An 11,422-nucleotide genomic window follows, 5' to 3' on the forward strand; every position below is an offset into this window, starting at 1 on the left:
TTCCCTATTATGTTAAATAGGGAATTATGTTACTTGAGATCTTGGAAACTCGGTAATTAGCAACAGTTTTGCCACTCAATTTGCACGACTGTAGCCGAATTCAATTTTTTTTTTTAAAAAAATGAGGGGAGCGAGGAACTTTTGGACAGCCTTCCATTGCTTTTCTTAATGTAGATGGGTTATCCCAGGGCTCTTCAAAGTTGGCCCTTTTATGACTTGTGGACTTCAACTCCCAGAATTCCTCAGCCAGGCACGCTGGCTGAGGAATTCTGGGAGTTGAAGTCCACAAGTCATAAAAGGGCCAACTTTGAAGACCCCCCTGGGTCAGGGGTAGGCAACCTTGGCTCTTTTATGACTCGTGGACTTCAACTCCCAGAATTCCTGAGCCAGCTGTGCTGGCTCAGGAATTCTGGGAGTTGAAGTCCACGAGTCATAAAAGAGCCAAGGTTGCCCTACCCCTGCCCTGGGTTATCCGATATGAGCCAGAAATTCCTCATCCGGACGTAAAGCGCGCCGCTCTTCCTTATTACAATTCCGAAGTCCCCGAGCGAAGCCCAGGAAGACGGCCCCTTCGGCGTTGATTACGTCACTGAGTTCTTATCTCCCATTGGTGTAACGCCAGTAAATAAGGGGCGGGGCCTGGGTGACGTAGAATGTCAGCTGCGACAGCTGCTGAGAGTGACCTGAGCCGGATCTGATTGGGTCCTGTTCCCTTCTGCCTGCCGGAGTCCGGTTCGAGCGGACGCTTCTCCTTCTGTCCTCGAGCCTTCGCTTCTTCACCCCGCGTTCATCATGGCGCTGAGCGATGCCGATGTTCAGAAGCAGGTACGGCGGGGTGGGGTCGGTCCCGGGAGTAGCCCTTAGCGCTGCCCTCGGCCTGCTGCTCTCGGGAGAAGGGGACTCCAGTAACCGGTGAATGGACAGACGCTAGAATCCCTCCGGCGGGCAGGCGTGCCGGAGAGTCAGTTGAGGATGCCCGTTAGTCAAGCGCAGTTGCTGCCCAGGGAGCCCCACCGGGAAGGGGCATCGTTTGGCAGCCTGACTGCCTCGATTTGAGGCGAGAAAGAGAAAAATCCTCCGTGGCAAGTGTCCGTGGAGATCCCCAATCGCCCAGGGTCATGGTTGTCCCAAAGGTGCTTTTCAAAAGGCAACTGGACTTCCTTGGTTTTACTTTCAAGCCAAGGACCGACCTTCAGGGTGCTAACGACCAAGACGACTGCGAAGAATACGAATCCTTCTATTCTCCACCATTCAGTCAGAACCAAGAAGCTTCTAGGACAGTGTTTCTCAACCTTGACCATTTTAAAGGCATGTGGACTTCAACTCCCAGAATTCCACAGCCAGCATTGCTGGCTGTGGAATTCTGGGAGTTGAAGTCCACATGCCTTAAAATGGTCAAGGTTGAGAAACACTGTTCTAGGATGAGAAGGGAAATGTTTGCAAAGAAAAAAAAAAAAACCAAGAAAGTCCAGTTTGCCTTTTGAAAAACAGCTTTGGGGAACTTTCCGTTGCAAGCGCCGCAAAAGGACAAATGAGCAAAGTAGCTCTAAGTCTCTTTTGGGTTTCATCCGCTGGGGTTGGCTTCTGAATAAAAAGGCACAGCGTTTAATGCATCATATGTGTGTCGTGTAATTTTGGTTATATTTGCACAGAAGTAAATCCCACTTGTGATTCAGAAGCGATTTAAGTGTTTATTCCCAAATGTGCACAAAATTGAGAGGTTGTTGTTTTTTTTTTTAACATTTCTGGACTCTTAAGTAAAATGTTTTTTATTGTATTGTCACAACATTTATTATCTTGAAAGTGGTATCTGTTGATGCGGTAGATTGAGAAGAAAATAATGCAATACTAGACTTTTCTCTGCCTGTCGTGCAATATCATGCTGTTTAATTCTGCAAATTAATATAGTTGAGCAATTGCTTCTCTAGTTCCCTTCAAATAACCTTGTTAATACAGATAATTTTTTTTGACACACATGGAAAGTGGCTGCGTTTTATTGTCATGATTGTGAGTGTAGAAGTTTGATGCTAAAGGGTAGTTTCCAATCTGTGACCTTGAATTAATGTCCTTGGAGAGTGAATGATTGTTTTGTAAGAAATATCCCAACAATGTCTTTTGGGCAGGGTTTAGATAGAATGTCAACAACTACTTGAATTCAATCCTGATTACTTTAAAAAAAATTATCTGGTTTTATATCCAGAATTCTCAATGTGGAATTCTGTGTGCTATGAAGGTCTTATTGAAGATTAAAATGAAATTTTGAGATGAGGGGAAAGGGAAATAGATGTTCCTGGATGGCTTAGAATGTCTTAGATTATAAGATATAAGAAATAGATAAGGTAAAGATTGCTTCGAATTGCTACTTCAATTAGAAGGGGCTCACTTGAATTCCAGTAGATGAATGAACCTTTATTATTATCAAAATACAACATGTATACAATGAGATTGGCTGAGCCTGTCTCCGTGCCCCCCCCACAATTCACAGTGACAATGTATTTCACAATAAAGAGCCACCATAGGAAAACAAATGAAAATTGATATTACATATGTTTATCATGGAATCTGCAAAGATGTGTTGTCTTGATAGCACAGGGAGAACTGTACAGATTAGTTGATCTTGCAGGTAACTTGGACCTAAACTCTGCAATGTTTTGTACACCCAAATGGGCACCTTGAACTGGGCTTGAAAAGCAATTAGCAACCTGTACAGTTGTTTGTACGTAAAGATGATAGGCATTTCCACCTCATGGGTTTCTGGGGCAATTTTGGACTATCAATAACTCATTCTTGTGATTAAAAAGTTTCAGAGTCAACTCAATATTTGTAAACCATCCAGAGGCATGCAAGTATGATGGGTGATATAGAAATTTGATAAATATTCCTGTAATTTTATATCTGGGTTTGATGCTCAGCTGTAAGATATTTTAAATAATGATTTGACTTTATATGGAGGGTAATTTATACCACTTCTATATGTTTGTTTGATACATAATGTGACTGAAATAAATCTTGCCCTAACAATTTACCAGGAGAGACTTAAACTGCAAGAGGGCAAGGAAGGATTCTCATATCATGGAAAGGAAGAACTGAAAAATCTAATGATTAATGTTCACATTCATGAGAAAACAGGAAGTTCTGCTTCCACTGAACGTTTGAGGGAAGAACAAGCTTGTGAAATTCTGGCATTGTGTTTTTAATTGGTCCCATTGAAGCATTGTTTGATACCAGTGCTTATCATTACTAATGCACCTATTGGTTAAAAATTAAATAACTATATATGTGTCACTTCATGGCATATAGAAAACAGATGGTACAAAAGACAGCACTGTAGGAAGGAAAATATTGTTTAACATACAATATGTCTTTAGATGCAGATGTCCCTGCATATTGTTTAACTTTTAACATATGAATAAACTTGAAAATGTAAGCCATAAGACCAGTGGTTCTCAACCTTTTTAATGCCGCGACCCCAACCGGTCGTAAGTCGAGGACTAAACCGGTCGTAAGTCGAGGACTACCCAACTGGTCGTAAGTCGAGGACTTTCCCTGCCCGGGAGCGCCACGCATGCGTGGTTCCGCCCCCTGCGCCGGCCGAGGCGTAGCTGGCAAGCGGCAGAGACGGAGCAGGCCGACCACCAGCTGGCCCAGCCCAAGGGAGGTAAGGCACCCGCCAGAAAAGGGGGAAAAAAATGGCGGACAAAAAAAATGGCGGACAGCCTTGCTTGGCGACCCCCGTGAAATGGTCGATCGACCCCAAATGGGGTCCCGACCCACAGGTTGAGAACCACTGCATAAGACAATTGCCAATTATTAAAACATACTGAAAAAATAATGGCTTTTGCTTAATAAAAAAATGTTGAGGCCATCTGCAAGAATATCACTTCTAAATTCATACTGGTAGACTATTTTTTTTTAATTGTAACTTCCCTGCAATGTGGTGGAATTTTACATGATACAATACTGTATGTGTGGTTTGATTGTCCTTTAAAGCTTACCTTGCTGACTGTAAATAATGCCCTTTAGAGTAAGACCAGTCTGAGCTGGGTGTGAGTTGGAATATTTCACTGAATTTTGCAGTGAGCCAGCTGATTCTGGTAAAGCAATGTTCCCTAGTAGCCCATGAACTGGCCATACTTGGTTTACATGAATATCTTCTTCCTTAGAATTGATGATGATGTCTCTTTACTCTCACTGAGAGTTTTCTTTTTTCAAATATAAATTTTTTATTATTTTCATCATAAAAAAAAGCACATCACAGATACATCACAATGTAAAAACCCCTACCCCCCACCCCCCACCCGGACTTCCCAAACCTAATCCCAGGATACTATTCAACTAAAAGTAAACTAGTATTAATATTCCTACTGAGAGTTTTCTTAACTTGCACATGGAAGATTCTAAACAGATCAGGATATTTATCCATCAAATAATGTAGTCCTTTGAAAGCAAAATATGACACACGGAAATACTTTGTATCTATATTATCCACAAGCCATACCAACTTGGCACTGAAATCAATGGGAATTTAAGTATACCTGATTAGGTAATGTAATCATTATTTGCCAGTAACATTTACAACAGGATAGATATTTCCTGTTCCAAAAACATGCAGGCCTGCCTATGATGTACCAAACCAATCTAATTCACCATCTTTGTGTGACTGTAAATTTACAGTTTAGTAAATGCCACCTAGGATTGTGTAGCAGACCACAGTATGTAATGTTTTTTTGCTTCTTGCCTTAATTATTTTTACAAGTAACTCAAGGCAGCAAATATATCCACCCAAACTTCCTCCTTTTATTGTCCCCATAACATTGTCCCCAAAATTTTATTGTCTCCTGCTTTCCAGCCTAGATGCTTTAACCACTAGACTAAACTGGCTCTCTTTAATAGCATTCATCTTTAGGGCCATGTTGCTGGCAAGTGGAAGCAGGCTGGTAACTATAGCAAGTATTTCCTGCTTAAGGACTTCTCATCTTTGGAAACTGATGAATCTGTTAAGTTGCAAGGTTACATTACTGTGTATAGGGTGAATTTGGTTTCCCTTGTTCTTTCCCCATAAAGTATTAAACTATCTGCCATCTCAAGTAGTAATCCTACCTCTAAAACTGTAAAGCAATATGGCGTTGGAATGCAATTTCAGTTCTTAAGCTTCTGTGAACAATAAATACCTGTAACTACAAAGTATCCAGTTGGAGAGTCTTTTTCTGTTTTTATTATTTTAAAAAAAATACATCGCTTGTGACCTGAGAAAGTCTGTAATGTTCAGTGACAAAATGTATCTGCTAGTTTCCATGGAAAATATTATTTTTGTTACAGATTAAACACATGATGGCTTTCATTGAGCAGGAAGCCAATGAAAAGGCAGAAGAAATAGATGCTAAGGTAAATGAAAAACATTTCAATGTTTCTTGTGTATAAAATCCCATAGAGGGCGTGTGTGGTTTCCTCAAATACCTAAAATTCAATTGTGCCCAGTCAAGTTATGACTTTAGCTAATATGTACTTAATATAAAGCAATTATATTATACTTCAAAATAAATGAAGGATATTTGTTTTAAAAGTTGCCATTCTGTTCTACCCTATGTATTATACACAGAATAACATCACCAAGTATTTATTCAAAACTAATATGCATGAAATTGCAATTTAATGGATCATTTTATCTTTTTGGGAAGACAAAACTTGTTATATATCACTAATGGTAACAATTTGGAACCAGCTTTTTTAAAAAAGCACTAAAGTGTGTGACTTTATATTACTAAACAAACTTGCTGGTATGGATTTCTAGATCTATCTTAGGATATATGACTATTGTAAAATTATTCTTATTGGGATTTAGTTTGTTAGAACTGATTTCAATTGCTAGCACACTGTATATTTTTAATGAACATTAATCACTATTCCATTCTTTCAGAATTCTAGTCAATACTTTAGGTACTTCATATGACTAAATCCATGGGGTTTGCTTGAACTTATCTGTTTCCTTGTAGGCTGAAGAAGAATTTAACATTGAGAAAGGTCGACTTGTTCAGACACAAAGGTTGAAGATCATGGAGTACTATGAAAAGAAAGAAAAACAAATAGAACAGCAAAAGAAAATGTATGTAATGGAGGATGTCAACGCTTATTTCAGACTGTGAACAATAAAAGAACTAGCCATGAGTTTAAACTGATTAGTAAAAGTATGCAAAGATTTGTTTATTGCTGCCCATTTCCAATGTTTACTGGTTTATATGATTTTTTTTTCTTTTGCTTAAGACATTTTTTTAAAATCAGTGACTGTTAGCCAGTGATGTAGAAGATAACTGAGGTAAATGCTTTCAAGAGACTGTTTGGATATCACATGTATAAACAGAATGTTGTTGTTTAGACTTTATGGGTGAAGTTGATAGGTTACAGACTGAGTCTTTCCCACAATAAAAAATTATGAGATTTTTCACTGCAGAAACAGTAATATTTCAGCGTACGATTTCGGTTTGCAAAGTTTCTTCATCAGCGGTATGCGCTGTTGATTAAACCAGAATGTAGAACAATTGAATGGGGGATTGAGTAGGAATTGAGACCTTTTTAAAATAGAATAAAGAAAGAAGGCTGGCAGCAAGGTTTAAGAAAGGCTACTTCTGGTAACCATGTAATACTCCCAAGAGGCCTACTAAATCCAGGCTTTGAGCATTTTCTCACGTGCTTGTGAGAATGTATGATTAGTGTCTGCTGCTTCACTATCTGAGCCTTCTTGTACTCTGTTTCATTTTTTTCCATCTGTCTTACAGTCAGATGTCCAACCTGATGAATCAGGCGAGACTGAAGGTTCTCAAAGCAAGAGATGATCTGATTGCAGTAAGTCTGGCCATCTCTTTATAAGATTTTTTTTTTACGTTATTTGTCTGAAAAATACACTGTAGTGTTTACCTTCCTTTGTTCTTGTAATATATCTTTCAAGAAAATATTTGTAATATATGTTTTATCGTGAGGGGCAGATGTGCTAGAAATATAGAATAATGACCTTATCTCTGCATTGTTTCCTTTGTTGAAGAAGAGCAAAATACTTAATGGAGTGTCTTTTTCATCCTATTAGTCAGATAGTGATGAACATTTCCACTGAATAAGTATTAGATGTTGCATAAAGGGAAAATTAAGGTTTGGGAATATGAACTCAGATAATCTTTGTATAGGGTAGGTTCTAGTTCTCAGATTATATGCTTGTAACCTAAATTGTACTACTTCAGGTTAGGACTTTATATGCCTTATTGCTTTACCCTTAAAACAATTTTTTGCCTACAGTAAACATTGCTTAATGCCTCTAGTCACTCAAGTGAAGACATAGCATTGTAGTTGTAATACCAGTGCTCTTGAGTACAACCCAATTAATTGTGTGGGGACATATTAAGAGGTGCAAGTTGAAGGAAAAAGGTTAAGACCCCCCCAAATAATCCCAGACTATGCTCTACTAGAGGCATAGTCACATAGTAATAGTCACATGCAGGCAGTATTTAGGGTTTCTCTTTTTGAGCTTTCTTGCGTTACAGACCACTACTTAGAAAAGTAGCAGTATGCAAAAAGGCAACATTTGGCATTGAAATCATGGCATCCATTGAATTGTGTTTGTGAAATAGAGGCATAAAGGAGAAGTTAAGTCAGTCTGCTGGATAACATACAGTGCAATTCAAGACACATCACAAATGTACAAATAGTCTTCACTTAATAATCCTAATTGGAACCAGAATTACTGTTGCTCGGCAAAGCAGTTATTAGGCAAAATGTCATGTGATCACACTACTTAGTAACAGCAGTTCCAGTAGTCCCATTTGTGGTCATTAAGTGAGGGACTGCACCACAGAACCATAGTCATGTGACTAGATTATGCCGTGACCGGTTGTAAAGCTGACCTGCCCAACATATGGTCATGTGACCTATAGTGATGAGGTTCATGCTTCTTCCATCCTAAATTCCACTGGTATCCTGGTCCCTGAGAGATGTTGCATTCATAAATATCAATTGCAATGAAATTTCTCACTTAAGGCCGGCGGGAGAATAAGATTTTTCTGACTTGATTTTTCTTCCCTCTGTAATATAGGACTTGCTGAGCGAAGCCAAGCAGAGATTGGCTAAAGTAGTGAAGGATACAGGCAGGTACCAAACCCTGCTGGATGGCTTAGTACTACAGGTAATGGGATCCTAGACATATGCCAGTATCACTAGATGAAACTTACACTGTTTCTGTGGAGTTCTCTAACTGGATGTTAGTTATATCTGCCTTTACTACAATACTTTTTAGTAGTTTATATTTGAAGCTACATTGAGCGTTTATGTTCTCTTTTATAAAGGGATTGTATCAATTACTTGAGACTAGAATGTCTGTCCGTTGCAGGAAACAGGATCTTCCCTTAGTAAAGGTAAGGATTTTATGTATATTAGACAAAACAGAAATAAAATAACATTTGACCCCAAAAAATCCTTATAGCTATATTACAAAGGTTACAGAATCCCATATCCTATTGTTTCAAATTTTTTGTTAAAAGAACTAAATGGGGGTGGTCCTGGGGTGATGCCCAGGCTTGATCAAAGCAGCAACACAGATTGTATTGTCCCCATGTGAGGTCCTTGGTGCTCACTGAGCTTGATTATTTTCTTGCAGATGTTTCATTACCCAACTAGGTAATATCATCAGTGCTAGTAAGGAATGGGCTTTGCTCTCAATTTATATTGTATTGTTCTTAGTCTCTTTGTACTTATACTTACATCCATCCACCAATTGTTGCTTATTCTGCTAATAAAAACATACTAATAGGTCCACAGTTCTGGTTCTCTTGATCTCTGTAGATGTAGTGCGTGCTTCTAGCTCCCACTGGGACCTCATCAAGAATGTATGTGCTTTATCTGCAATGTGAACAGCATGTGAAGAACTGAATTATATAATCTTACACTATTAGATCAGTTTTGTCTCTCCCTGGCAATGGCATTCAGAAATGTTTCTTCATCATTAGATGCCTGTGTTGTTTTACTAGAAATATTGAAAAGTGATTCTAAGCCTACAAGGAAAGATACAAAACAGATGTTCTTTTGCTGACCAATAAGTGTTTATTATTCTTATATCCCAATCCTGAAAGACCAATTAATAGTTGCTATCAAATTTTGGAATTTCCATACCAAGAGAAGTCAAGCTAGCTCTTCTGTTGACAGAAATAAATAAAGTTAGCAATTTCTAACTGTTGGAGCTGGGAGCATGTGTGGAGTGTGTGTTGAATTGATGGTAGTATAGCTTTAGTTAAATAAATTGTATACTTTTAGGAACTGGAATAGAATCAAATACTTGTTTACATGTATGTATGAATCCTGTTTCAGAATGCAGTCCAGAAGAGTATTCCGATGTACAAAACTTCCACCAAAAAAGATGCTGATGTTCAAATTGATCAGAACAATTTTCTTCCAGAAGACATGTAAGAAAGATACACAGCTAGGAAAAAGTAACTTAATTTAGTGATGATCATTATTTTAAATAAATAATTTACCTTGCATAAGGTAAATGAACTTGGGATTTTCTCTTATGAAATGTAGTTTAGTGGGAATTTGCACTGTCCTGTACTTGATAGCATGGATTGGGCATATCCAGTGGCCTTGGTTTTTATTTAGACTGGGAAATTAAACCAGCCCTGTAGATAGATTTGTCTTTTCTGGTCTTTATAGATTGAAACAATGATATTTAGACCCTGGGCATCCTATAGTGGTTTGAAGGCTTACTTTTATGCCATTCTCTTTTATTTTGGTTTTAATTCTCTGTGTACCTCCCAGATTCACTACTGTGAGATGGGGAGCTTCATAAATTGTCTTACTCCTATTTATTTAGTTATTTATTTAACAAACTTCTAACCATCATAATCAATGACTAAGAACAGTGGGAATGGTTTCATGTGCCAACATGTTCATTAGCATGTATTTTTCTCTTCTAGAGCTGGAGGTGTTGAAATTTATAACAGTGACGGTAAAATTAAGGTATCTAATACACTGGAAAGTCGTCTGGATCTCATTGCTCAGCAGGTAAGCCTAGAAATGTTTCTCTTGTATGAATGAAATGTTTTCCATTTAACTCTGTGCAATCACTCATTCAGTTCTTGGGTCAGCCCACGGTTTTGCTGTGGGACACCACGGCAACTTGAGTGCTGGGTCTGCAAGTCCATTACTACCCTCAAACAACAACTCTGGCATGAAGAAAAGCTATCTGGGGGCTACTTGATTTACAAACCCTCCTGAGTCTTGGATTTCAACCTTTTCTCTTATGTCAGCTCTTTGCCCAAGACATAGAAATTTCTGGAAAGATTGTGAGATCCGAGGCTCGGCTCAGCTATGATTTCTACCATAAGCATTCTTCAGTATTTAGAAGTAGATCCTATTGCCATCTTTTTATAAGTTGTATGTCTTTTAGTATACTTTTAACTGAATGACTGTCAAGCGTGTTCTAGGAATTTGCTGAGTCAACAAGGAATACTTGGAACTTTTTTTTCCTTTTTTTTTCCCCCTCAACAGATGATGCCAGAGATCCGGACAGCACTTTTTGGTGCTAACAGTAACAGGAAGTTCATGGACTAAATTCCCTGGAATGCTGGTGGAATTCTCTTCCGTGATGCGCTGAGGGGAAATGCTGGAGCATTTCCAGTAAAACAATGTCCCTTCCCCTAAAATGTACTACTTGCTCTATTGTGTTATCTGAATATGTTTTTCAGTTAAATTATTAACTTTTGCATACTTGCTGTGCTTAGTCTGAGAGAAAGGCAGGAAGAACTTTTTCCAGAGAGTAGTGGCGCGGCATCCAAAAATGGAGGCATTTGCACTCTTTGATGCAGACCAATGAGAGAAATAATTTGGAGCTCTGTTGTGATTCTCCAGTATTGTCCTTTCCTTCAAAGCACACCCACCAGTATGTGCTGCTTATCTATTTTGTTCCTTTCCAAAGCTTACATTTCATGTGCCGATGACTGCAAACCCCACAACTTCCCCAATCTGGTGCTTCCCAAGCCGGGAAAAAAAGCAAGTCATGTTAACTTGGTTAGTCCCAGAATTTTGTTCTGTATATGTGATTAAAAGTATATATATATATATGTATACACTCTCTCATTGTGTTGAAGTTTATTAAAATGAAAAGCATGCAATATTGTGTTTGATTTTTTTTTATCGTTATAGCAGAGGGCAGAGGGTTACACCCACAGGCAGTTTATGAAAACAAATGCATGGCAGCTATGGTTTGTTAGATATGGAAAGAGAATTGGGGAACCTGAGAATATGGAGTTCCTCTCAGTCAAAAATTTCACACTAATAGGAAGAGGTGTATTTCTGAAGATAAATGTTGATTAATTAGGTGCTTTCTGGAAATTTGAAGAATAATCATATTTTACAAACTAACAAGCTCAAATTAAATGCTGAAATA

The 11,422-nt window shown here is 38.4% G+C and overlaps 1 protein-coding gene across 1 annotated transcript; it reads left to right on the forward strand.

Annotated features, from left to right (window-relative positions):
- The first annotated feature begins 654 nt into the window (after positions 1-654).
- ATP6V1E1 (ATPase H+ transporting V1 subunit E1) lies at positions 655-11,125 on the forward strand. The gene is made up of 9 exons (XM_015821358.1): positions 655-825; positions 5,320-5,385; positions 5,994-6,103; positions 6,774-6,840; positions 8,078-8,167; positions 8,328-8,396; positions 9,346-9,440; positions 9,951-10,038; positions 10,525-11,125. Exons 1-9 carry the CDS (start codon positions 793-795, stop codon positions 10,585-10,587), a joined length of 681 nt encoding a protein of 226 aa, XP_015676844.1. The 5' UTR covers positions 655-792; the 3' UTR covers positions 10,588-11,125.
- Positions 11,126-11,422: the final 297 nt, after the last annotated feature.

The sequence above is a fragment of the Protobothrops mucrosquamatus genome, unplaced genomic scaffold (assembly GCF_001527695.2).
Source record: "Protobothrops mucrosquamatus isolate PMUCROS unplaced genomic scaffold, P.Mucros_1.0 scaffold1312, whole genome shotgun sequence".
NCBI classification, from domain to species: Eukaryota; Metazoa; Chordata; class Lepidosauria; order Squamata; family Viperidae; genus Protobothrops; species Protobothrops mucrosquamatus.

Bases quoted from the DNA above. Each gene is read 5' to 3' on its own strand.
- ATP6V1E1 (XM_015821358.1), top strand. From the start codon at position 793: ATGGCGCTGAGCGATGCCGATGTTCAGAAGCAG. The intron at 6,104-6,773 runs GTATGTAATGGA...TCTGTCTTACAG, and splicing joins ATAGAACAGCAAAAGAAAAT to TCAGATGTCCAACCTGATGA. The intron at 9,441-9,950 runs GTAAGAAAGATA...TTTCTCTTCTAG, and splicing joins AATTTTCTTCCAGAAGACAT to AGCTGGAGGTGTTGAAATTT.